This window comes from Lampetra planeri, unplaced genomic scaffold, assembly GCF_965212315.1.
Source record: "Lampetra planeri unplaced genomic scaffold, kcLamPlan1.2.h2 scaffold_1151, whole genome shotgun sequence".
NCBI lineage: Eukaryota > Metazoa > Chordata > Hyperoartia > Petromyzontiformes > Petromyzontidae > Lampetra > Lampetra planeri.
Window position 1 is genome coordinate 1 of NW_027613864.1, and position 27039 is coordinate 27039.

At 57.2% G+C, this 27039-nt stretch overlaps 2 protein-coding genes across 2 annotated transcripts; both read left to right on the forward strand.

Annotated features, from left to right (window-relative positions):
- The first annotated feature begins 5780 nt into the window (after positions 1 to 5780).
- On the forward strand, positions 5781 to 11173 carry LOC144738761 (uncharacterized). The gene is made up of 3 exons (XM_078621759.1): positions 5781 to 5838; positions 6853 to 6937; positions 9444 to 11173. The coding sequence occupies exons 2-3, from the start codon at positions 6899 to 6901 to the stop codon at positions 11043 to 11045; spliced, it is 1641 nt and encodes a 546-aa protein (XP_078477885.1). The 5' UTR covers positions 5781 to 5838; positions 6853 to 6898; the 3' UTR covers positions 11046 to 11173.
- A 3973-nt stretch (positions 11174 to 15146) lies between these two features.
- Positions 15147 to 21338, forward strand: LOC144738760 (uncharacterized). Its single transcript, XM_078621758.1, has 3 exons — positions 15147 to 15191; positions 15332 to 15452; positions 16717 to 21338. Exons 1-3 carry the CDS (start codon positions 15147 to 15149, stop codon positions 17733 to 17735), a joined length of 1185 nt encoding a protein of 394 aa, XP_078477884.1. The 3' UTR covers positions 17736 to 21338.
- Positions 21339 to 27039: the final 5701 nt, after the last annotated feature.

Sequence of the window (27039 nt, forward strand, 5' to 3'; positions counted from 1 at the left end):
GTTAATGTGGTGGTGGTGGTTAATGTTGTGGTGGTGGTGGTTAATGTGGTGGTGGTGGTTAATGTGGTGGTGGTGGTGGTTAATGTGGTGGTGGTGGTGGTTGTGTTTAATGTTGTGGTGGTGGTTGTGGTTAATGTGGTGGTGGTTAATGTTGTGGTGGTGGTTGTGGTTAATGTTGTGGTGGTGGTTGTGGTTAATGTTGTGGTGGTGGTTGTGGTTAATGTGGTGGTGGTGGTTGTGGTTAATGTTGTGGTGGTGGTTGTGGTTAATGTTGTGGTGGTGGTGGTGGTTAATGTTGTGGTGGTGGTTAATGTGGTGGTGGTGGTTAATGTGGTGGTGGTTAATGTGGTGGTTGTGATTAATGTGGTGGTGGTGGTGGTTGTGGTGGTGGTTGTGGTGGTTGTTGTTGTTGTTGTTGAGTCAGCGCTGGTGCCGCTGACTGACGCCCTGCACGAGCTGCTGCCGCTTCACTTCGCTGTCGACCCTGGAGGCAGCTGGGACGGAGACATCTCCAGCTGCAGGTGTGTGTCTCACTGTGTGTGTCTGTGTGTGTCTCACTGTGTGTGTCTCACTGTGTGTCTCACTGTGTGTCTCTGTGTGTCTCACTGGAGGCAGCTGGGACGGAGACATCTCCAGCTGCAGGTGTGTGTCTCACTGTGTGTGTCTCACTGTGTGTCTCTGTGTGTCTCACTGTGTGTGTCTGTGTGTCTCACTGGAGGCAGCTGGGACGGAGACATCTCCAGCTGCAGGTGTGTGTCTCACTGTGTGTGTCTGTGTGTCTCTGTGTGTCTCACTGTGTGTGTCTGTGTGTCTCACTGTGTGTCTGTGTGTCACTGTGTGTCTCACTGTGTGTCTCTGTGTGTCTCACTGGAGGCAGCTGGGACGGAGACATCTCCAGCTGCAGGTGTGTGTCTCACTGTGTGTGTCTCACTGTGTGTGTCTCACTGTGTGTGTCTCACTGTGTGTGTCTGTGTGTGTCTCACTGGAGGCAGCTGGGACGGAGACATCTCCAGCTGCAGGTGTGTGTCTCACTGTGTGTGTCTGTGTGTCTCTGTGTGTCTCACTGTGTGTCTCTGTGTGTCTCACTGGAGGCAGCTGGGACGGAGACATCTCCAGCTGCAGGTGTGTGTCTCACTGTGTGTGTCTGTGTGTCTCTGTGTGTCTCACTGTGTGTGTCTGTGTGTCTCACTGGAGGCAGCTGGGACGGAGACATCTCCAGCTGCAGGTGTGTGTCTCACTGTGTGTGTCTCACTGTGTGTCTCTGTGTGTCTCACTGTGTGTGTCTCACTGTGTGTCTCACTGTGTGTCTCACTGGAGGCAGCTGGGACGGAGACATCTCCAGCTGCAGGTGTGTGTCTCACTGTGTGTCTCACTGTGTGTCTCACTGTGTGTCTCTGTGTGTGTCTCACTGTGTGTCTCTGTGTGTCTCTGTGTGTCTCACTGGAGGCAGCTGGGACGGAGACATCTCCAGCTGCAGGTGTGTGTCTCACTGTGTGTCTCACTGTGTGTGTCTCACTGTGTGTGTCTCACTGTGTGTCTCTGTGTGTCTCACTGGAGGCAGCTGGGACGGAGACATCTCCAGCTGCAGGTGTGTGTCTCACTGTGTGTGTCTGTGTGTCTCTGTGTGTCTCACTGTGTGTGTCTGTGTGTCTCACTGGAGGCAGCTGGGACGGAGACATCTCCAGCTGCAGGTGTGTGTCTCACTGTGTGTGTCTGTGTGTCTCTGTGTGTCTCACTGTGTGTGTCTGTGTGTCTCACTGGAGGCAGCTGGGACGGAGACATCTCCAGCTGCAGGTGTGTGTCTCACTGTGTGTGTCTGTGTGTCTCTGTGTGTCTCACTGTGTGTGTCTGTGTGTCTCACTGGAGGCAGCTGGGACGGAGACATCTCCAGCTGCAGGTGTGTGTCTCACTGTGTGTGTCTGTGTGTCTCTGTGTGTCTCACTGTGTGTCTCTGTGTGTCTCACTGGAGGCAGCTGGGACGGAGACATCTCCAGCTGCAGGTGTGTGTCTCACTGTGTGTGTCTGTGTGTCTCTGTGTGTCTCACTGTGTGTGTCTGTGTGTCTCACTGGAGGCAGCTGGGACGGAGACATCTCCAGCTGCAGGTGTGTGTCTCACTGTGTGTGTCTGTGTGTCTCTGTGTGTCTCACTGTGTGTGTCTGTGTGTCTCACTGGAGGCAGCTGGGACGGAGACATCTCCAGCTGCAGGTGTGTGTCTCACTGTGTGTGTCTGTGTGTCTCTGTGTGTCTCACTGTGTGTGTCTGTGTGTCTCACTGGAGGCAGCTGGGACGGAGACATCTCCAGCTGCAGGTGTGTGTCTCACTGTGTGTGTCTCACTGTGTGTCTCTGTGTGTCTCACTGTGTGTGTCTCACTGTGTGTCTCACTGTGTGTCTCACTGGAGGCAGCTGGGACGGAGACATCTCCAGCTGCAGGTGTGTGTCTCACTGTGTGTCTCACTGTGTGTCTCACTGTGTGTCTCTGTGTGTGTCTCACTGTGTGTCTCTGTGTGTCTCTGTGTGTCTCACTGGAGGCAGCTGGGACGGAGACATCTCCAGCTGCAGGTGTGTGTCTCACTGTGTGTCTCACTGTGTGTCTCACTGTGTGTGTCTCACTGTGTGTCTCTGTGTGTCTCACTGGAGGCAGCTGGGACGGAGACATCTCCAGCTGCAGGTGTGTGTCTCACTGTGTGTCTCACTGTGTGTCTCACTGTGTGTGTCTCACTGTGTGTCTCTGTGTGTCTCACTGGAGGCAGCTGGGACGGAGACATCTCCAGCTGCAGGTGTGTGTCTCACTGTGTGTGTCTGTGTGTCTCTGTGTGTCTCACTGTGTGTGTCTGTGTGTCTCACTGGAGGCAGCTGGGACGGAGACATCTCCAGCTGCAGGTGTGTGTCTCACTGTGTGTGTCTGTGTGTCTCTGTGTGTCTCACTGTGTGTGTCTGTGTGTCTCACTGGAGGCAGCTGGGACGGAGACATCTCCAGCTGCAGGTGTGTGTCTCACTGTGTGTGTCTGTGTGTCTCTGTGTGTCTCACTGTGTGTCTCTGTGTGTCTCACTGGAGGCAGCTGGGACGGAGACATCTCCAGCTGCAGGTGTGTGTCTCACTGTGTGTGTCTGTGTGTCTCTGTGTGTCTCACTGTGTGTGTCTGTGTGTCTCACTGGAGGCAGCTGGGACGGAGACATCTCCAGCTGCAGGTGTGTGTCTCACTGTGTGTGTCTCACTGTGTGTGTCTCACTGTGTGTGTCTGTGTGTGTCTCACTGTGTGTCTGTGTGTCTCACTGTATGTCTCACTGTGTGTGTCTCACTGGAGGCAGCTGGGACGGAGACATCTCCAGCTGCAGGTGTGTGTCTCACTGTGTGTGTCTGTGTGTCTCTGTGTGTCTCACTGTGTGTGTCTGTGTGTCTCACTGGAGGCAGCTGGGACGGAGACATCTCCAGCTGCAGGTGTGTGTCTCACTGTGTGTGTCTCACTGTGTGTGTCTCACTGTGTGTGTCTGTGTGTGTCTCACTGGAGGCAGCTGGGACGGAGACATCTCCAGCTGCAGGTGTGTGTCTCACTGTGTGTGTCTGTGTGTCTCTGTGTGTCTCACTGTGTGTGTCTGTGTGTCTCACTGGAGGCAGCTGGGACGGAGACATCTCCAGCTGCAGGTGTGTGTCTCACTGTGTGTGTCTCACTGTGTGTGTCTCACTGTGTGTGTCTGTGTGTGTCTCACTGGAGGCAGCTGGGACGGAGACATCTCCAGCTGCAGGTGTGTGTCTCACTGTGTGTCTGTGTGTCTCTGTGTGTCTCACTGTGTGTGTCTGTGTGTCTCACTGGAGGCAGCTGGGACGGAGACATCTCCAGCTGCAGGTGTGTGTCTCACTGTGTGTGTCTGTGTGTCTCTGTGTGTCTCACTGTGTGTGTCTGTGTGTCTCACTGGAGGCAGCTGGGACGGAGACATCTCCAGCTGCAGGTGTGTGTCTCACTGTGTGTGTCTGTGTGTCTCTGTGTGTCTCACTGTGTGTGTCTGTGTGTCTCACTGTGTGTCTGTGTGTCACTGTGTGTCTCACTGTGTGTCTCTGTGTGTCTCACTGGAGGCAGCTGGGACGGAGACATCTCCAGCTGCAGGTGTGTGTCTCACTGTGTGTGTCTGTGTGTCTCTGTGTGTCTCACTGTGTGTGTCTGTGTGTCTCACTGTGTGTCTGTGTGTCACTGTGTGTCTCACTGTGTGTCTCTGTGTGTCTCACTGGAGGCAGCTGGGACGGAGACATCTCCAGCTGCAGGTGTGTGTCTCACTGTGTGTGTCTCACTGTGTGTGTCTGTGTGTCTCACTGTGTGTCTGTGTGTGTCACTGTGTGTCTCACTGTGTGTCTCTGTGTGTCTCTGTGTGTCTCACTGTGTGTCTCTGTGTGTCTCACTGGAGGCAGCTGGGACGGAGACATCTCCAGCTGCAGGTGTGTGTCTCACTGTGTGTGTCTCACTGTGTGTGTCTGTGTGTCTCACTGTGTGTCTGTGTGTGTCACTGTGTGTCTCACTGTGTGTCTCTGTGTGTCTCTGTGTGTCTCACTGTGTGTCTCTGTGTGTCTCACTGGAGACAGCTGGGACGGAGACATCTCCAGCTGCAGGTCTGTGTCTCACTGTGTGTGTCTCACTGTGTGTCTGTGTGTCTCACTGTGTGTCTGTGTGTCTCACTGTGTGTCTGTGTGTCTCACTGTGTGTCTGTGTGTCTCACTGGAGACAGCTGGGACGGAGACATCTCCAGCTGCAGGTCTGTGTCTCACTGTGTGTCTCACTGTGTGTCTCACTGTGTGTCTCTGTGTGTCTGTGTCTCTGTGTGTCTCTGTGTGTCTCACTGTGTGTCTGTGTGTCTCACTGTGTGTGTCTGTGTGTCTCACTGTGTGTCTGTGTGTGTCACTGTGTGTCTCACTGTGTGTCTCTGTGTGTCTCTGTGTGTCTCACTGTTTCTCCCTGTGTCTCACTGTGTGTCTGTGTGTCTCACTGTGTGTGTCTGTGTGTCTCTGTGTGTGTCTGTGTGTCTCACTGTGTGTCTCACTGTGTCTCACTGTCTCTGTGTGTCTCTGTGTGTCTCACTGGAGGCAGCTGGGACGGAGACATCTCCAGCTGCAGGTCTGTGTCTCACTGTGTGTGTCTCACTGTGTGTCTGTGTGTCTCACTGTGTGTCTGTGTGTCTCACTGTGTGTGTCTGTGTGTCTCACTGTGTGTCTCTGTGTGTCTCTGTGTGTCTCTGTGTGTCTCACTGTGTCTCCCTGTGTCTCACTGTGTCTCACTGTCTCTGTGTGTCTCTGTGTCTCACTGTGTGTCTCACTGTGTGTGTCTGTGTGTCTCACTGTGTGTCTCACTGTCTCTGTGTGTCTCTGTGTGTCTCTGTGTGTCTCACTGGAGACAGCTGGGACGGAGACATCTCCAGCTGCAGGTCTGTGTCTCTGTGTCTCACTGTGTGTCTCACTGTGTGTCTCACTGTGTGTGTCTGTGTGTCTCACTGTGTGTCTCACTGTCTCTGTGTGTCTCTGTGTGTCTCACTGGAGACAGCTGGGACGGAGACATCTCCAGCTGCAGGTCTGTGTCTCTGTGTCTCACTGTGTGTCTCTGTGTGTCTCACTGTGTGTCTCACTGTGTGTCTGTGTGTGTCACTGTGTGTCTGACTGTGTGTCTCTGTGTGTCTCACTGGAGGCAGCTGGGACGGAGACATCTCCAGCTGCAGGTCTGTGTCTCACTGTGTGTGTCTCACTGTGTGTGTCTGTGTGTCTCACTGTGTGTCTGTGTGTGTCTCTGTGTGTCTCACTGTGTGTCTCTGTGTGTCTCACTGGAGGCAGCTGGGACGGAGACATCTCCAGCTGCAGGTCTGTGTCTCTGTGTGTCTCTGTGTGTCTCACTGTGTGTCTCTGTGTGTCTCACTGTGTGTCTCTGTGTGTCTCTGTGTGTCTCACTGTGTCTCACTGTGTGTCTCACTGTCTCTGTGTGTCTCTGTGTGTCTCTGTATGTCTCACTGGAGACAGCTGGGACGGAGACATCTTTTTGCTGCAGGTGTGTGTCTCACTGTGTGTCTCACTGTGTGTGTGTCTCTGTGTGTCTCACTGTGTGTGTCTGTGTGTCTCTGTGTCTCACTGTGTGTGTGTCTCTGTGTCTCACTGTGTGTGTCTGTGTGTCTCTGTGTCTCTGTGTGTCTCACTGTGTGTGTCTGTGTGTCTCTGTGTCTCACTGTGTGTCTCTGTGTGTCTCACTGGAGACAGCTGGGACGGAGACCTCTCCAGTTGCAGGTGTTTCACTGTCTCTGTGTGTCTCACTGTGTGTGTCTGTGTGTCTCTGTGTGTCTCTGTGTGTCTCTGTGTGTCTCTGTGTGTCTCACCCTGTGTCTCACCCTGTGTCTCACCCTGTGTCCTACCCTGTGTCTCTGTGTGTCTCACTGTGTGTCTCTGTGTCTTTCTGCCTCCCTGTCTGTGTGTCTGTCTCTGTCTGTGTCTCTCTGTTTCCCTGTCTGTCTCTGTGTCTCTTGGTCTCTGTGTCTCTGTCTCTCTCTGTCTCTCTGCTGTCTCTTTCCGCTGTGTTTCTTTGTGTCGCTTTGTGTCTATGTCTCTGTGTGTCTCCGTGTCTCACCCCGTGTCTCCATGTCTCCCCGCGTGTCTCCGCAGGCTGTCTCTGTCTCTGTGTGTCTCACCCCGTGTCTCCGTGTCTCCGTGTCTCCCCGCGTGTCTCCGCAGGCTGTCTCTGTCTCTGTGCGTCTCTGTGTGTCTCTGTATGTCTCACTCCGTATGTCCCCGCGTGTCTCCGCAGGCTGTCTTTGTCTCTGTGTGTCTCTGTGTGTCTCTGTGTGTCTCACTCCGTGTCTCACTGTGTCTCCCCGCGTGTCTCCGCAGGCTGTCTCTGTCTCTGGAGCAGCGTCTGGAGCTGCTGCACTCCTACATGGACGTCGTCTGTGTCCCTTACCCTGACGAGGGACAGGTAAACAACAACAACATCAACAACAACATCAACAACAACATCAACAACAACATCAACAACAACATCAACAACAACATCAACAACAACATCAACAACAACATCAACAACAACATCAACAACAACATCAACAACATCAACATCATCATTGTCATTAACATCGTCAACATCACCATTGGAACCTCATTTGCCAGTAAAAAATATGTTAATTGGTTTTTTACCCTTCTAACTATTATATTTTCTACTGGCAAATGAGGTACCAATGGTGTAAACGCTTCACCCCGAGCTCTCATACTCTGATGGTGCGTTGTCTTTGAGTTGTGCGCCTTTTGGCGTCATCTGGTCCAACACCATGTGAGACTAGGCTCTAAGGAAAGCTGTCTCGGGTGTGGACCAATCAACTTCAATGACCATGTGAGACTAGGCTCTAAGGAAAGCTGTCTCGGGTGTGGACCAATCAACTTCAAGGACCATGTGAGACTAGGCTCTAAGGAAAGCTGTCTCGGGTGTGGACCAATCAACTTGAAGGACCATGTGAGACTAGGCTCTAAGGAAAGCTGTCTCGGGTGTGGACCAATCAACTTCAAGGACCATGTGAGACTAGGCTCTAAGAAAAGCTGTCTCGGGTGTGGACCAATCAACTTCAATGACCATGTGAGACTAGGCTCTAAGGAAAGCTGTCTCGGGTGTGGACCAATCAACTTCAATGACCATGTGAGACTAGGCTCTAAGGAAAGCTGTCTCGGGTGTGGACCAATCAACTTCAAGGACCATGTGAGACTAGGCTCTAAGGAAAGCTGTCTCGGGTGTGGACCAATCAACTTCAAGGACCATGTGAGACTAGGCTCTAAGGAAAGCTGTCTCGGATGTGGACCAATCAACTTCAAGGACCATGTGAGACTAGGCTCTAAGGAAAGCTGTCTCGGGTGTGGACCAATCAACTTCAATGACCATGTGAGACTAGGCTCTAAGGAAAGCTGTCTCGGGTGTGGACCAATCAACTTCAAGGACCATGTGAGACTAGGCTCTAAGGAAAGCTGTCTCGGGTGTGGACCAATCAACTTCAAGGACCATGTGAGACTAGGCTCTAAGGAAAGCTGTCTCGGATGTGGACCAATCAACTTCAAGGACCATGTGAGACTAGGCTCTAAGGAAAGCTGTCTCGGGTGTGGACCAATCAACTTCAAGGACCATGTGAGACTAGGCTCTAAGGAAAGCTGTCTCGGGTGTGGACCAATCAACTTCAAGGACCATGTGAGACTAGGCTCTAAGGAAAGCTGTCTCGGGTGTGGACCAATCAACTTCAAGGACCATGTGAGACTAGGCTCTAAGGAAAGCTGTCTCGGGTGTGGACCAATCAACTTCAAGGACCATGTGAGACTAGGCTCTAAGGAAAGCTGTCTCGGATGTGGACCAATCAACTTCAAGGACCATGTGAGACTAGGCTCTAAGGAAAGCTGTCTCGGATGTGGACCAATCAACTTCAAGGACCATGTGAGACTAGGCTCTAAGGAAAGCTGTCTCGGGTGTGGACCAATCAACTTCAAGGACAGTGCATACATTATCAGAGTTGTGTTTTTGTTTGCATTATGACTGCAGGTATTGTGGTCTATGCAAACATGACTCCTTGTAAAAAAAGGTGTCAGTTTTGTTGCCAGATAGAAGGGTAAAAAAACTATTCTCATTGTCACCATCATCGTCAACATCATCGTCAACATCGTCATCAACATTTATATCATTGTCAACATCAACAACATCGTCAACATCATCAACATCGTCAACACACTACACAACTATATACTACACTACTATACACTACTATACACTACACTATACACTATTCTACACACTACTACACACTACACTATACACTACACTACTATACACTACTATACACTACACTATACACTACACTACTATACACAGTATACTACACGATACAATACACTACTATACACTACACTACACACTACTACACACTACACTATACACTATTCTACACACTACTACACACTACACTATACACTACACTACACACTACACTATACACTACACACTACACTATACACTACACTATACACTACACACCACACTATACACTACACTATACACTACACTATACACTACACACTACACTATACACTACACACTACACTATACACTACACTATACACTACACTATATACTATACACTACACACTACACTATATACTACACACTACACACTACACTACACTATACACTACACTATACACTACTATACACTACACTATACACTACACTACACAATACACTATACACTACACTATACACCACTCTACACTACACACTACACTACACACTACACACTACTATACACTACACACTACACTACACACTATACTATACACTACACACTATACTATACACTACACACTACACTACACACTACACTACTATACACTATACACTACACACTGATGATGATGTCATCCGATGGTGATGTCTGATGATGATATCCGCTTTCCAGGCTACCTCCGAATCACCATCAGCATCACCGGACCCACCAGCACCACCACCTCCTCCTCCCACCTCCTCCTGCTCCTCCTCCTCATCATCATCCTCGGCGGACGTCAACGCCACCGACACCGTCACCGTCACCGCCGTCACCGCCGCCTCGTCGCGACCCAACGCTTCGACCAGCGCCGGCTCCTCCCCGGCCTCCTCCTCGTCCTGCTCCTCATCGTCGTCGACAACAAACGGCACCACCGACACCGCCGCCCCTCCTCCTCCTCCGTCGTCCTCGTCCAAACCCCGGACGTCCAAGTCGTCCGGTAAGCGTGGCACCGGCACCGGCGCCGTCACCGGCACGGACCGGAGCGGCGGCTCCGTCGTCAGCGCCGGCGACTCGGTAGCGTCCAAGCTGGGCCACTTGGGCCGAACCATCGGCCACCGCCTGCGCCGAAACGTCGGCGGGCTGATGCACGGCGCCGGCAAGACGGGCGGCACCGGCGTCGGCAACAACGCCGGAGCCGGCAAGACGACGACAGCGTCGAGGAAACACCGCGGCAACGAACCTCCGGTAGCAACGCCGGTACCGGTACAGGTGGGCACCGGAGTTGCTACCACCGGTGCTACCACCACCAGTGCTACCACCGAGGAGGTGCGTCTGAGCCTGGCCATCCTGCGGGCGTCGGCTCAGGGCGAGCGCAAGTTCCTGCTGGCGGCGTCGCTGTCCGGCGGGGCCAAGCACCGATACCACGACGAGATGATCCGCAACTACGTGGCGGACGCACAGCGGCGCTTCAACGCAGACGTGGAGGCCCGGCGGGGGGTCGCGGCGGCTTCGGCAGGAGCCGGCGGTCGTGTTGGCGGTAACGCAGGTGGTGGCGGTGGTGGTGGTGGTGGCGGTGGTGGTGGTGGCGGTGGTGGTGGCGGTGGCGGTGGTGGCGGTGGTGGTACAGCGGCGTCACCGTCCCGCTCGCAGGCTCTTCCCGGTGTCGCCTCGTCGCTCAGGAAGACGACCAACTGGCTGAGCGGGGCGTCCGTCCGGGACAATCCCTACGCCGGCTACCAGCCGGCGGCTCAGCAACTCACGCAACTCACACAGCAGCATCAGCATCAGCAGCATCAGCAGCAGCATCAGCAGCAGCAGCAGCAGCAGCAGCAGCAGCTCAACACGTACGACGCCGCCGCCACCACCACCTACAGCGGCATTCCACGTCCGCAAGTCGTGGGCTCCGGCTCCTCCTTCTCCTCCTCGTCGCCGTTTCACGTCTCACCTCTTCAGCAGCAGCATCATCAGCATCAGCAGCATCAGCAGCATCATCAGCAGCTCCCAGCAGGCCCCTCTTCGCTGCCGCCCTCTCTGGAGGGCGGGGGGCAAAGGTCGCGCGGAGGAGGAGGTGTTGTAGGTCGCGGCGGGGTCGGCGGGGACGACTGCGACCGTCGGTCCGCGTGGCACGACCCGCCGCGACAGCCGTCGTCCCTGACGACGTCGCACTACTACCCCTACGGCGGGACGTTGGGGAGGCCGTCGTTCGTGGGGGCCGCACGGCGGTGCGGGGGCGGGGGCGGGGCTCCCCAGGGGGCCCGCCGAGTGCCGGGTCTTCTCTGGCCCCACGGAGGATGAGGTGAGCAGCACGTGGCTGAGCCAGCGCACGTCGCCCTCCGCCTACAGCATGGCGGGCAAGTCGTCGCTGACGCGACACGCCGACTACTGAGGGTCGAGGCGCGAGCGGGGGGGGGGAGGTCACCGGGGCGGGAGGACGAGGTTGGAGGTGGAGGGAGTGGGCGATGGAGATTGAGGTGGAGGTGGAAGAGGTGGAGGAGGAGATGATTGGTGGAGGTAGGAGGAGGATGTGGAGGAGGCGACAAGGACGATGATGGGTCACCGGGGCGGGAGGACGAGGGTGGAGGTGGAGGGAGAGAGGTGGAGGAGGTGGAAGAGGTGGAGGAGGAGATGATTGGTGGAGGAGGATGATGTGGAGGCGACAAGGACGACGATGGGTCACCGGGGCGGGAGGACGAGGGTGGAGGTGGAGGGAGAGAGGAGGAAGTGGGCGATGGAGATTGACGTGGAGGTGGAGGAGGTGGAAGAGGAGGAGGAGATGATTGGTGGAGCATGTGGAGGCGACAATGACGATGATGGGTCACCGGGGCGGGAGGACGAGGGTGGAGGTGGAGGGAGAGAGGAGGAAGTGGGCGATGGAGATTGACTTGGAGGTGGAGGAGGTGGAAGAGGAGGAGGAGATGATTGGTGGATGATGTGGCGGCGACAAGGACGATGATGGGTCACCGGGGCGGGAGGGCGAGGTTGGAGGTGGAGGGAGAGAGGTGGAAGTGGTGGAAGAGGTGGAAGAGGTGGAGGAGGAGATGATTGGTGGAGGTAGGAGGAGGATGTGGAGGAGGCGACAAGGACGATGATGGGTCACCGGGGCGGGAGGACGAGGGTGGAGGTGGAGGGAGAGAGGAGGAAGTGGGCGATGGAGATTGACGTGGAGGTGGAGGAGGTGGAAGAGGAGGAGGAGATGATTGGTGGATGATGTGGCGGCGACAAGGACGATGATGGGTCACCGGGGCGGGAGGGCGAGGTTGGAGGTGGAGGGAGAGAGGTGGAAGTGGTGGAGGAGGTGGAAGAGGAGGAGGAGATGATTGGTGGAGGTAGGAGGAGGATGTGGAGGAGGCGACAAGGACGATGATGGGTCACCGGGGCGGGAGGACGAGGTTGGAGGTGGAGGGAGAGAGGTGGAGGAGGTGGAAGAGGTGGAGGAGGAGATGATTGGTGGAGGTAGGAGGAGGATGTGGAGGAGGCGACAAGGACGATGATGGGTCACCGGGGCGGGAGGACGAGGTTGGAGGTGGAGGGAGAGTAGAGGAAGTGGTGGAAGAGGTGGAGGAGGAGATGATTGGTGGAGGTGGAGGAGGAGGATTTGGAGGCGACAAGGACGATGATGGGTCACCGGGGCGGGAGGGCGAAGTTGGAGGTGGAGAGAGAGAGAGGAGGAAGTGGTGGAAGAGGTGGAGGAGGAGATGATTGGTGGAGGAGGATTTGGAGGCGACAATGACGATGATGGGTCACCGGGGCGGGAGGGCGAGGTTGGAGGTGGAGGGAGAGAGGTGGAAGTGGTGGAAGAGGTGGAAGAGGTGGAGGAGGAGATGATTGGTGGAGGAGGATGTGGAGGAGGCGACAAGGACGACGATGGAGGAGGAGGTTTCGCGACCGCCCCCGTACGTCCGTTGCGTCCGTTGCGTCCGTTGCGTGACCACGCAGGTGACGCCAGCAACGCCCGTCCGTGACGACGGTGCCGCTCTGGGGTGGACGTGGGCTTGATGAGGGGTGGACGTGGGCTGGTTGGGGAGTGGTTGAGGGCTGGTTGTGGGGTGCGTGGGCTTGATGTGGGGTGGACGTGGGCTGGTTGAGGGGTGGACGTGGGCTGGTTGAGGGGTGGTTGAGGGGTGGACGTGGGGTGGTTGAGGGGAGGACGTGGCTTGGTTGAGGGGTGGATGTGGCCTGGTTGAGGGGTGGTTGAGGGGTGGACGTGACTTGGTTGAGGGGTGGACGTGGCCTGATTGAGGGGTGGACGTGGCATGGTTGTGGAGTGGTTGAGGGGTGGTGGAGGAGTGGTTGAGGGGTGGACGTGGCCTGGTTGAGGGGTGGACGTGGTTTGGTTGTGGAGTGGTTGTGGTTTGGTTGAGGGGTGGTTGTGGTTTGGTTGTGGAGTGGTCGTGGTTTGATTGTGGAGTGGTCGTGGTTTGGTTGTGGAGTGGTCGTGGTTTGGTTTTCGTTTTTTCTTTGTTGCTTCATTTCAGTTCCATTTGCCATCAGCACATTTCAGTTTGTCAAGGTCCGGCGGACGCGTCTCTCGTGTCTCTCGTCCGTGTCTCTCTCGTCCGTGTCTCTCACGTGTGTCTCTCTCGTCCGTGTCTCTCTCGTGCGTGTCTCTCTCGTGTCTCTCACGTGTGTCTCTCTCGTCCGTGTCTTTCTCGTCCGTGTCTCTCTCGTGCGTGTCTCTCTCGTGCGTGTCTCTCTCGTGCGTGTCTCTCTCGTGTGTCTCTCTCGTCCGTGTCTCTCTTGTGTGTCTCTCTTTCACCGCGTGTCTCTCATGCGCGTGTCTCTCTCTCGCCGCGTGTCTCTCACCACAGAGAGAGCGAGACGGAGAGAGACACAGAGTGAGAGACAGAGAGACACAGACAGAGTGAGAGACAGACAGAGTGAGAGACAGACAGAAAGAGAGACAGACAGAGGGGAGAGAGACAGAGAGAGAGAGACAGACAGAGAGAGACAGACACAGAGAGAGAGAGACAGAGAGAGAGACAGACAGAGAGAGAGACAGAGAGAGAGAGACAGAGAGAGAGAGACAGAGAGAGAGAGACAGAGAGAGAGACAGACAGACAGAGGGGAGAGAGACAGAGAGAGAGAGACAGACAGAGAGAGAGAGACAGAGAGAGAGACAGACAGACAGAGGGGAGAGAGACAGAGAGAGGCAGACAGAGAGAGAGAGAGACAGAGAGAGAGACATAGAGAGAGAGAGAGACAGACAGAGAGAGAGACAGAGAGAGAGAGAGACAGAGAGAGACAGACAGACAGAGGGGAGAGAGACAGAGAGAGAGAAACAGAGAGAGACAGACAGAGAGAGATAGACAGACAGAGAGAGAGATAGACAGACAGAGAGAGAGACAGACAGAGGGGAGAGAGACAGAGAGAGACAGACAGAGAGAGAGAGACAGAGAGAGACAGACAGAGAGAGAGAGAGACAGACAGAGAGACTTTTGACTTTTAAAACGACTTCATTTATTCCAACCGCAATTGCGCTGGAGGCGTTTTCGACGTGTGATCCCTCGCGGCAGGACAAAAACACCGGCACACGCACCACATCGTGACGCGTAGCGCCGGCTACACATCGCTATGCACGCCACCCACCGAAGCCGACCCGTTAAAAGGTGAACATCAGCATGCCGTACCCGTACCCTACCCGAAATGAGTGACAAACGGTTACTCACCAGTGACTCACGGCCTACCCGTACCCGGCCGCACCAGGGTCGCAAACGGCCTACCCGTACCCGGCCAGGTACGGGTAGCCGGGTATCGGGTAGGGTACGGGTATCGGGTACCCGGTTGCGACCTCTGGGATGAAGCTATGTTGCAGGCGCGGGTGGGTTGATTCTAGGAACTTGAATTGTGAGAAGAGACAAGACATTGGGAAATGAGTGACAAACGGTGACTCACCAGTGACTCACGGCCTACCCGTACCCGGCCAGGTACGGGTAGCCGGGTATCGGGTAGGGTACGGGTATCGGGTAGGGTACGGGTACAGGTAGGGTACGGGTACAGGTAGGGTACGGGTATCGGGTAGGGTACGGGTACAGGTAGGGTACGGGTATCGGGTACCCGGTTGCGACCTCTGACCGGCCCCCCACCTTTCGCAGAATTCTGCGTGCGTGTCTCCAGCGTGTGCATAGTAGTACGCGTGCTCCAGTTGGAGCCTCGCCTTGACCAGTCCTCGCAGCGTCGCCGCCGCTGAGCGTCCGGCGTACGACGCGCCGGACACTTTCTTGTTGCGGGTTTCGTAAATTGCCCTTTTGGCCTGGGCACAGACGAAATAAAGCAGGGGCCAGCACCCGAGGCGCCGCCGCACGGCCTTGGACGCGCGTTTGAAGGACACGTGGAGTTCCGTGTTTGCCGTCTTCAAGCACCGCGAACGACTGCCGTCGAAGCGACATTACGTGCAGCATGATGATGCGGGACGCCACCGCGCCGGAGAAGGTCCCGCTGCAGGTCCGCGCCCTTGAGGAAGGGCGGCGCGCCGGAGAGAAGCACCTTGACCGCGGGCGAGGAGAGAGGGGGGAGTGCAGATACAGTTCCTCCCCGCCCCCTCCCACTTCGAGCTCGGTCTCCACGACTCCTCCGCCGTGCAGACGACGATGACGACGACGACGCTGTTCTCGCGTTGGGCGGCGAGGATGCCCGGCCAGGCCGACACGCCCGACTGCCACGGCTTCGACGGCTTCGACGGCGGTCTCGGGCGGAGGGAAGCACGTGACGCCGTTCCTCGACGAGGGACCTTCAAACTCGGCGTACCGCGCCGTGGCGGTCGGCGTGCAGAACGCGAACGCGCTGCCCCCGAAATAATCGATGGGAAAATTAATGAAATGAAATGAAATCGGCGAGCAAAACAAACGAGAGCCGGACAAAGAAGAAAGGGGGAAGAAAGGACGTGGAAGACGACACAAGAGAGAGAGTTTTGACTTTCTAAACAAATTTTATTGCCGCCAGCAGCAACAGCACTGGAGGCGATTCAGATATGAAACACACAAAGTCACCAGCAACACAAATGAAAACAAACGCTGCAAATCGACGTGCTGTGGCGCTAAAAGCACCGCGCACAACACGAAAGAAAATCACGTGGTGGTGGTGGTTGTGGTGGTGGTGGTTGTGGTGGTGGTGGTGGTGGTCATCGCGCACGCCACGGTGACGAGCGAGCGCTTCAGAAGGTGAACACCACAAGGTGCCGTCCACGCTGGTACAGAGAGGGGCTTGTCCGTCTCCTCGGCGTTCGAAGAAGACGCTCCGCACATCACCGACGTGTGTGGTACATGGCGTGCTCCAGCCGGAGCCGCGCCTTGAGCAGGCCTCTGAACACTGGAAGCTCCACAGAGCAGCCGGCAGTGTCACCCTCCAGCATCTTTTTCCTCGTTCTGTAACACCGCCATCTTCGCCTGAGCACAGGCCAAGTTGGCGAGGTCACGGCGCTTGTTAGCCAGGCAAGGCACCACCCCATATACGAAGCTGCTGCTGTTGTAGAAGGGCACCCACCAGTTTCCTGGAGATGTCCCCCGAAAGGCGGAACATTGGTTTGAGCCGCTGGCAGTGTAAGTATTGGTGGGGCAGATCCTCCCTGGCACCGCAGGAAATGCACAAAGTCTGTTACCCCTGGTGAGATTCGGCTGAGCCACACGGCCGATGGCAACGTGCAGTGTGCCAACCTCCACTGGAGCTCACCGCAGCGTTTGGCTACGGGAGACTTGTACGTTTGTTTCCACTGAGGGGCGGCCGCAATGAGGGGAGAGAAATGGTCTCTCCGTTTTGTATCCGGTAGGTCGGCTAGGTCCCGGGAATGCAGCGCCTTGACGCAGCACGAGAGAGACAGAGAGAGACACGGAGAGAGACACAGAGAGAGAGAGAGACGGAGAGAGACACAGAGAGAGAGAGACGGAGAGAGACGGAGAGAGAGAGAGAGACAGAGAGAGACACAGAGAGAGAGACGGAGAGAGACGGAGAGAGAGAGAGAGACGGAGATAGACAGAGAGAGACAGAGAGCGAGAGAGACAGAGAGAGACACAGAGAGAGAGAGAGACGGAGAGAGACGGAGAGAGAGAGAGAGAGAGACGGAGAGAGACACAGAGAGAGAGAGAGAGACGGAGAGAGAGAGAGAGACAGAGAGAGACACAGAGAGAGAGACACAGACTTTTGACTTTTAAAGCGCTTTTATTGCCCTGGCAACAATTGTGCCACAGCCGCTTTGCATTTCAGGTTTCCTGGACGGCGACCGTGACACTCCGCCACATTCAGCCGGGGCCCAACGAAGGAAAAACACAAGCAAAAATCGAGAAAAAACCGAGGAAAAACCGAGAAAAAACCGAGAAAAAACCGAGGAAAAACCGAGAAAAACCCGAGATAAAACCGAGGAAAAACGAGAAAAAACCTAGAAAAAAACGAGAAAAAACCGAGGAAAAACCGATAAAAAACCGAGAAAAAAACCGAGGAAAAACCGAGCAAAAACGAGAAAAAAACCGAGGAAAAACCGAGAAAAAACCGAGGAAAAACCGAGAAAAAAACCTTGTCCCACGCGCACCACTTTCATCACTCGCGCACGTCGCGTCGCCGATTCCACCGTCACCCGCGCGCATCGGCACCACGCCGTGCCGTGCGTCATGCCGCCGGTGCCGCGCATCGGCGCGTGCAGGTCGCCCTTCCGGGCCGCTGGGGCGCTGCTCACGCTGGCGCCTTCGTTTGCCCGGCTCTCGCCGCCCGCCGCGCTCGCCGTCCGTCGAGGTCCTTCGAGGTGCAGTCCACCGTCGGGCACGCCGCGCACGTTGGTGTTGTTGTTATGAATGCTTGGAGGGCGAGTCTATCCGTTCGAGGTGTCGCATCCTCTTCCTGACAAATGAGTCGTCGAGAGCCTGCTGGTCGGTGACGGCCCTGAACAGTCTCCGCCTTCCGAGCAGCAGACACGACCGACTCTCGTCGCCCTGCTGCAGCTTCTCCGCCGGACCCTACACCCGCCTCCATCTGCAGCGGTTCTCTCTCCAGGCGTCGTAGCGCGCCGCGCTTGGCGACGGCACGTTGGCCTGCGAGCTGCGCGGGAGGGCGCTCTCACTTGCGCTTTGGTGGCTTCCCACCGTTGTGTGGGCTGGGGCTGGAGGGGTCTTCAGCCTTCCCCCAGTGCCGCCAACAGGCCCTGAAAGCCGTCTTGAACTCTCGTTCGTGGAGTTGCGCCACGTCCAGTCGCCAGTAGGGGCATCGGCGCCGCTCCCTGGGCACCCGCAGCAGCGCCGTGGTCAGATGGTGGTCGGAGAGGCCCGTCGGTCTTATCCCGCATTCTCCGAGGAGGTTCACATTTTCCCCGTTTATGTATATGCGGTATAGCCTGGCGAGGCTTACCCTGCCCTGGGGGTGTCCGCGGCACCACGTGTATTGCCGCCTGGTTGGCTGTTGCAGCCTCCATGCGTCGGCGAATTGGAGACGTTGCATCGTGCTTGCAGTTCCAGTCCCCGCCCGCGACTGCAACGACCCCGTCAGCCTTGCTCGTCTCCAGTGCGGTGTGCAGTGCGTTGGCGAAGAACACCCTTTCTTTCTTTGCTTTTACACGGTGCGGTTAGACGTTTAGGCACCTAAACTTCGTGCCGTTGAACACGAAATCCACCGAGATTAGGTGCGCTTTGTGGATTTCCTTGAAGGCCACTCTCTCCGGGGCGAAACCCCTTCCGAATAAAAATGCTACCCCTGCCCGATTCCCGTCCCCGTTACTGAAAAAGGAAGGGGCGCTCATCAGGGGCTGCCGTCGGCCGCAGAGGGTGGCGTCGAAGTGTGTTTCCTGCAGCATCGCGACATCTGCCCTGTTTTCCTCTAAAAGCGAGCAGACGCGGTGCCACCTTTCATTGTCCCTCGCTCCGTTGCAGTTGAGACTTAGGAACTTTATGCCGGAGGCCATTAAAGGTTTTCTTTATTTTTCTTTTGTGGCGTCACGGGGAGGCCGCTCCTGGGAGGAGAGGCGCTGTTTCCCTAGTTTTGTCTGCAGTGCCCTCAGCCGATGTACCTCTCCTGAGGTAAAGCCATGAAGCTTCGGTTCATGCCGTATCTTCCAGGCTGCCTTTTTTTGAAGCCTTCCAGGTCGGGGAAGGTCAACTCGGGGGCGAGTGTTCCATTGCCTGAAATTCGCCTGGAGGTAGAGGAGGATGTCGTCGGGTTTACACTCCCGCTCCGTCGCTCCACTGGAGTAACTCCTCTCGCTCAGCGTTCCGTCGTCATCAGAGTCCAGTTCCCCGCCGCCCACAGCCGCCTCCTCTGCGACTGTTTGGGCCCCGGGCCGTGGTGGGCTGCTCCACATCACTCTCAAGCTTGGTCTGAGTTCCCTCCCTATCCTCCGCCTGTCCTTCACTAGGTGGGGGGGGGGGGGGGTTCTCATTTTCTCCGAGCGAGTCGGCCTTCTTTTTGCCCATTCCCATCGCTATCTGCGTCTCGGGCTCACCGCCGCCCTCCGTTGCCGCCTCGTTGCGACCGCCCCCGCTCGTCGCAGCTGCTGCCGTTGATGTTGCTGCTGCCGCGCTCTCCTCTCCCGCCGTCGTAAATTTTTCCTCTGCTACTGCGCGCTTCGGGCGGGTGCCGCCGCCTCCTCCCTTCGCTGCGGCGTTTCGTTTAGCCCTCCGTTTCCTGGACTCGACGATGGTGAAATCCATTCCGCCATCGTCGTCGCCGTCTGTCACCTGCGTGCCGCTCGTGATGGAGCTGCTGCTGTTGTTGCTGCGGCTGCGCCTGCGGCTGCGGCCGCTGCTGCTGCTGCGGCTGCGGCCGCTGCTGCTGCTGCGGCTGCGGCTGCTGCGGCTGCGCCTGCGGCTGCTGCTGCGCCTGCGGCTGCTGCTGCTGCGGCTGCTGCTGCAGTTGTTGCTTTTGTTGCTGTTGTTGTGGCTGCCGCGGCTGCAGCACCGGCGCCCGCTGCGTGGTGCCGTCCTGGGCAGGCCACGCCCCTCCCTCCTTTGCCTTGCCTGGGCAGCTCCTCCTTGTGTGGCCGAAGCTGCCGCACCCAAAACAGCGCGGCGCTGCCGTTGACAGGTACACGGTGTGTACACGACCACCGATGGTTTGTTTAGTGGTCGCGTCCAATTCGGTGTTTCCGCCTTTGAGTATTATGAAGGCCTGCCGCTGGCCCGACATGATATGTCTCATTGCCGGGTTCCGTGTCCGCATCGGTAGCCAGACAATGCGGGAGACCACCACTCCCCACCGCTGGAGGTCTTTCATCAGTTCGGTGCTCCTGAGGTAGGGCGGCGCGCCGGAGATGGTGACCTTCACCGCCGGCGTGGATAGGGGGGTGCACTGCACGAACAGCTCCCCCCTCTCCCACCGACGTTGAGCCCCGCCTCCACAATGCGCGCCGCTCCCTCCACCCCAGCCACGTAGACCGCGTAGCCGCGGTTCTCCCGCCGGATGACCCGGATGGCCGCCAGGCCGACGTGCTCGGCCACCGCGGCGGCGATGTCGTCGGGCGGGGTCTCCGGAGGAGGGAAACAAATGAAGCCATGTTTGTCTGTCAGGGCTTCGAGGTGCTCGTGCTGTGCCATTTTTTTCTGTGTGGCCACAGCACTGAAGCACTAGCAAACAATAAATAAATACATATATAAACAAAAATAATTAAAGCAGCGAGGTGGAGGGAGACGAAGAAAGCCCCCTCCCTCCGGGGCGGGGGGGGGGGAGAGACAGCGAGAGACAGCGAGAGACAGAGAGAGAAGACGCACGACAGAGAGACACACACAGCGAGAGGAACACAAAGAGAGAGAGAGAGACGCAGAGAGAGAGACACGAAGGGAGAGAAGGACACACAACACAGACACCGCGAGGTGTACAGAGGGGGGGGGGACACAAGAGAGGGAGACACGGAGGGGGGGGGAGGGACAGAGAGAGACACGGAGGGAGGGAGAGACACAGAGAGACACAGAGAGAGGGAGAGAGACACACAGAGACATACACCAAGAGGGACACAGAAGGAGAGAGACACAGAGAGAGGGAGAGACACCGAGAGAGAGAGAGCCACACACAGAGAGAGAGACACAGCAAGAGAGACACACAGAGAGAGAGGGGGGGGGGGGGGAGGAGGAGAGAGGCAGCCACAGCAGGCCCAAGGCTGCTCGACCAGCACACCCTGGGCGTGGTGCCGTAGGGACGGAGGAAAAACACACAAAACAAATAAAACCAGCACCACGTGAAGGAAAATGAGTACTCACAGTGAGGGAAGAGAAAGTTGTTGAGCACAACGACTCAATAAACGAAAAAAACAGCGGGGGTAAAGCGTTTATAAACGCGTCCACGCTCTCTCAGGCTAGGCTCAGGCTCTCACCTGAGCCCAGGCCTCGTTGGAGCCGGAGCAAAGACACGTTGGAGCCGGAGCAAACGGCTTTTGCGACCGCACCCTACGGTGGCTGAGAGAGAGAGACAGAGAGAGAGACAGAGAGAGAGAGAGACAGACAGAGACAGAGAGAGAGACAGAGACTTTTGACTTTTATAATTGTATTCCTCCAGCGGCAATTTGTGCTGGAGCATTTTCAATGTATCGGGTAAACCAGCCTTCATGGCCACACAGTGCATCAGCCTTCATGGCCACACAGTGCATCAGCCTTCATGGCCACACAGTGCATCAGCCTTCATGGCCACACAGTGCATCAGCCTTCATGGCCACACAGTGCATCAGCCTTTATGGCAACGAAAGAGACAAGCGCCAGCCCACACCCCGCACCGCGACGCGTAGCGTCGGCACCGCAATCACCGCACACCGTCCGCACAACATCGCCACGGCCCCACAGCCAGTGTCCGATGTGTTCTGTCAGTCAGGCCTCTGACACCCCTTTTCTTGGCAGGGCCCCCCCTGCTCATCCGTACCCTCCTCCCCTGATGGGGTGGGTGGTAGTTTCCTCAACTTGGTCAGCATTGCCTTCAACCGGTAGATCTCCTGCCGGCTGAACCGTCCGTGCTATCTTCACGAAGGCTCTCCTATCGGGAAACTTTTTCTGCACATAGACGTTACGCTTACCGTACACCCTCTTCATCCAAGTAAGGAGTTATTGGGGCGAGTACTTCCCCGTGCGGTCTCTCATCCATCCCTCCAACCTCCGATCTTTTTGGGATACTCCTCCTCGTCCCAATCGTCCACGGAGTCCCTCACCCTGCCGCATCCACCACCGGAGCCGGGACCTCACCAGGCTCGGTCCCAAGTCCGTTCACCTTCCTCCAGCCCTTGGGTTTGTCGACCCACCTAGTGACGGCCGGGAGGTCGCTCCTCAGAGCCACGACACGGCTCGGCACACCGTTTTCATCGTTGTCAGCTCACCCGGCGATGGCGCCGTCTCCTCTCCCCGCCGTGTCGGGACGGGATCGGCGTCGGGCTCCGTGGCCTCCCCCTCCCCGGTGACCTCGGGCTCCGCGCTCCCCTCCCCGTCACCTGTCGGGGCGAGCGAGGGGGGGGGGGGCTACAGCGTTGCTCGGCACGGCGCCGGCGCTGTCCTCCCGTCGCCGGGGGGGGGGTGAGGCCCCCTCCCCTCCGACGCTGAGCCCCCCTCTCAACGACGCGCGCCGCCGCCGCCTCCACCGTGGCCACGTAGACCACGTAGCCACGGCTCTCCCTCTGAATCACTCGAATGGCGGCCAGCCCGGTGTGTGCCACCACCGCCTCAGCGACGTCGTCGAGCGAAGTCCCCAGCTGAGGGAAGCAGCGAAAACCGTGCCGATCCGTAAGCGCCTGGGTGCTGCTGGGCTGAGCCATGGTGTTCCAGGGGAGATTTTAAATGTTCCATGGCTCCACCTGCTTGTTTTCACTTGAGAAGAGGAGATGCCACCACCACCACCACCCCCCTCGTCGGCGGCTGTCCAGCCGAGCAAGGCCTGGGAATCTCTCCCCTGTGTGCTGTACTTGGCCCTTCCCCCCCTCTCCAACCATTATATAAACGGAGTGGTAGCTCCTGCAATCTCTCATTTACTTGATACAGCTGTCGTGGCTGTGACGGTTCCACCTGAAGACGGAGGCTTGTGTTGCCTCCGAAACGTCGTGATTTTTATTTTATTTAACTTTTATTAATCCTGAACACTTGCGCCAGGAAACGGAACAGCGGGGCGAGCCTCTTGCATTTGAGGAACTGGTGGGCAAGGTCCAACTCCCTCAGTCCGCAACACGCGCACGTGTCCGGAGCTCCCGGCAAGGCCCGGCTGACCCCACACGGCCGTGGGCACGGTCCAGTGCGCCAACCTCCATTGGAGGTCGCCACATAGTTTCGCAGTGGGGGGGGTCGGTACGTGTCACGCCACTGGGGGGGCAGCGCCCGTCAGCGCGGAGAAGTACCCCCTCCACTTCGTGTCCGGCAGCTCCCCCAAGTCCCGGAAGTGCAACTTCTTTACGCAGGAGGCATAGAGCCCTTTCTTGTGGACTTCCCTCAGCGAGACGCCCCTGCTCTTCCCCATCTTCAAGTTTTCCCCTTTCGCCCGCAACAATTTCACCCCAGCGTGCATGGAGCGCAGCCCGGCCGCTGATATCATTTCCACTTCCAACAGCCCGTGGGGGCGCACCGATCGTTTTGGTGAAAAAACACGACGGCTCACTGCGGTTTTGTGTCGACTTTCGGCGATTGAACAAAATTTCCGTGGCAGATGCGTACCCGCTTCCTCGAATGGATGAGTCGCTCGATGCCTTGGCGGGGGCGCGATTCTTTTCCACCCTGGATTTACTTTCTCGATTCTGGCAGCTTCCTCTGGATGACGAAACCAGAGCCGGCCTCCACCTCCGCTGGGCCAGGGTCCACCGGGTCGCTGAACCTGCTCATCCCCGGGGCAAACAAACCGCAAGGCCCCAGGTTGTGTTCTCCCTTCAGGCCCTGGAAGAGGTCGTTCGCAAATAGCGGCTTCCGCAGAAAAAGGCTCGCGTCATAGTCCGCGGGCGCCCTCACCCATTCAAAACTGTGCCACGCATCCAGCAGGCTGCGGTGATACCTCAAGCAGGCTGCGGTGATACCTCGGCAGGCTGCGGTGATACCTCCAGCAGGCTACGGTAATACCCTAGCAGGCTGCGGTAATACCTCCAGCAGGCTACGGTGATACCCTCCAGCAGGCTACGGTGATACCTCCAGCAGGCTGCGGTGATACCTCGGCAGGCTGCGGTGATACCTCGGCAGCGGCGACTGGTCTACCAGCCCCAGGTCCGTCAGGAAAGAGCTCGCGGCCGTACCCAAGCCGGCCCGGCCTGTCTCAGCAAGCCGAGGGTCAGGGCCTTGCAGGGCTGCTCCTCTGGCCCGTACAGCAGGCGCCTTATATCCAGGACCCCCTGAACGCCATCACCCTGCTGGCGACGCTCACTAGGCCCTGGCCTCCCTCCTCCGCTGGCAAACAGAGGACCACCCCCGGCCTCTGCCAGTGCCTTCTGTGCCAGACGAAGGCGGTGAAGGCCCTCTGCACTTTCGTCAACAGCCAGTCTGGGGGGGGTGGAGGACTCTGGCCTTATGCCGCAGCATGGCCCGCCGCCAGGTTATTAACGACGAGGACCCGTCCCCTGTACGACATTCGCGGAGTGAAACGGGCCCACGCCTGCAACCTCCCTCCGATCTTCTCCGCCACATCCAATTCCTGTCCACGGTGGCCGAGTTGCCCAGGTACACCCCCAGGTACTTGGTGCCCTCCGTGCCCCACCCCACCCCCCCTGGGAGCGTCAAGGCGCGCACCGTCCCAGACACAGCGCCTCGCACTTTGGCCAGTTCACCCTTGCGGAGGAGGAGGCGCTCTCCTCGTACAGGCCGACCGCCCTGTGCACCGGCGCCACGTCTTGCGCTTCGTTGACCACCGCGCGCACGTCGTACGCCGAGACCTTTACCGCAAGCATTTTCCGTCCCAGGGATTCGGAAGCCCGACAGGGTCCGGTTTAGCGTTAGTAATAGCGGCTCAATGCAGAGCGCATAGAGCAGCCCCGTGAGTGGGCATCCCTGCCTGACACCCCTCGTAACGACCAGGGGGGCACGGAGCCGATTATTCAGCTTGAGGAGGGCTGGACACATTCGTGTAGAGGAGCCTCACGTACGCAATAAATACCTGGCCAAACCCAAAGGACCTTAGCACCGCGTACATGTAGTCGTGGCTGACTCGGTCAAAAGCCTTCTCTTGATCGAGAAAAAGGAGGCTGGTGTCCAATCTATGGGTGTCCGCCAGGTCGATCACGTCCCTGACAACCCCGATGTTGTCATGGATAGACCGCCCCGGAATACAGTATGTCTGTTCCGGCTGGATGATCATCTCCGCCGCGCCCTTCAACCGGTTAACCAAACGCCTTTGCGACGATCTTGTAGTCCGTGCATAACACGGACACTGGCCGCCAGCTCGCCACGAGGCGCAAGTCCCCCTTCTTGGGCAACAGGGTAACCACTGCCCTCCTGCAACTCTGCGGCAACTCCCCTTTTGCTAGACTCGCATTCAGCACCTCGACCAGGGAAGGGCCGAGCTCACCCCAAAAAGCCTTGAAGAACTCGGCTGGGAGGCCATCGATCCCAGGCGCCTTCCCAGTAGCTAGGCCACTCACCGCAGCCTCCAGTTCCTGGAGGGTGATCAGCCCTTCCAGCTGCTCCATCTCGGGGGGGGGGGTCAGTCTAGGCACTCCCTCTAACAATTCCCCAAGCGCATCCCCCTGGATGCTTTCTGCAGTAAACAGATCCTGGGTAAAAGCCCTAACGACCCTGGCGATGCCCTCGTCGCTCGTGTGGACTTCACCACTCGGTGCCTGCAGGCTGGAAATAAGGTTTTTGGTGACTGGCTGCCTCTGTTGCCTGAAAAATAATTTGGTCGGCACATCCATCTTTAGCAGATGTTGCATTCTCTGATTCGCAAAGGCCTTATAGGCTTCCTGGTCCGACACAGACCTCACCAGCCGTTGCTGCTCCAAGAGCGTGCGGTAATCCGCATTAGTTTGGGGTGAGCCCAGCTCTGCTTCCAGCGCCAGCAGCTCATCCCGTAGCCGCTCTTCCCGTTCCCGCCTAGCTACGGCGTGCTGGCTCATAAACCGCTGGCATAGTGACCCTATCTGCCACCTTCCCATTATCCCACCATTGCTGGAGCGAGTCAAAGGTGCCCTTTCGTGTTAGCCACACCTTCCAGAAGGCCCTGAAGGCCCCCTGGAAGTCCGCATTCTCTAAGAGTTGCAGGTTGAACCGCCAGTAGGGCCTGCTGTGCCCAAGAAGGGGGGGGGAGGCGCAAGCGCACCGCCACCAGGTGGTGGTCGGAAAAACCAGACGGGACCACTCTTCGCGGTCCAGCCGCGCGAGGCTGATCCGCCCTTGAGCACCATACCGGCACCACGTATATTGCCGCTGAGCCGGATGTTGCAGGCGCCACGTGTCGAGTAGGTTTAGCCTCCGCACTATGTCAGCCAATGCCCGCGCAGTCTCCGGGTGAGGCTCGGCGCCATTACGGTCGAGAGCCGGGTCGAGGGTGCAATTAAAATCACCCCCGACGACCGTGAGCACTTCGTCCGAGTCGGCTTCCTCCAGGGTGTCCCGCAGCGCGCCCGAGAAGAAGAGCCCCCTCTCGCGGCTCGCGCTCGGTGCGTACACGTTGACCATCCGCAGCCTGACGTCGCCGAGCACAAACTTGGCCGTAATCAGGTGCCCCTTCACGATCTCCCTAAAGGTCACATGGTCAGGAGTGAATTTTGGGCTGCACACAATCGCGACCCCCGCCCGGTTGGCCTCCCCGTGGCTAAAGAAGGTCCGGCCGCCCATGACGTGTTGTCGTTGAGCCTGCAGCGTGGCATCGAGGTGTGTCTCTTGTAGGAACGCCACTTCGACGTTTTGGTCGACAAGAAACCGACACATGCGTCTCCATCTGTCATCGCTTCGAGCGCTATTGCAATTGGGGTACTGTGCCATGATGATTGGCGACAGCACCCTAGCGTGCAAACGCGGCTGCACTACCCCAAATAAAGGGAGGGGAAAATAAATAAATGCACTAAAAAATAAATAAAGACCCAACTAAACCCACAAGACCCGTGAAAACAAGGAGGAACTCACTAGAAAGAAAGAGAAAAAAAAAGAACAAAGGAAACCCACACGAGAGAGAGAGTGGGTGCTGCGAGGGAGTGAGTGAAAACAGGGAGAGAGACACAGAGAGAGAGACACACAGAGAGACAGACACCGAGAGAGACACAGGGGGGGGGGGCACACAGAGAGAGAGACACGGAGAGAGACACAGAAAGAGGGGACACAGAGAGAGACACACACAGAGAGAGACACACACAGAAAGAGAGTCACACAGCGAGAGAGAGGAGGAGAGAGGCAACCACAGCAGGCCCAAGGCTGCTCGACCAGCACGCCTCGTGCGTGGTGCCGTA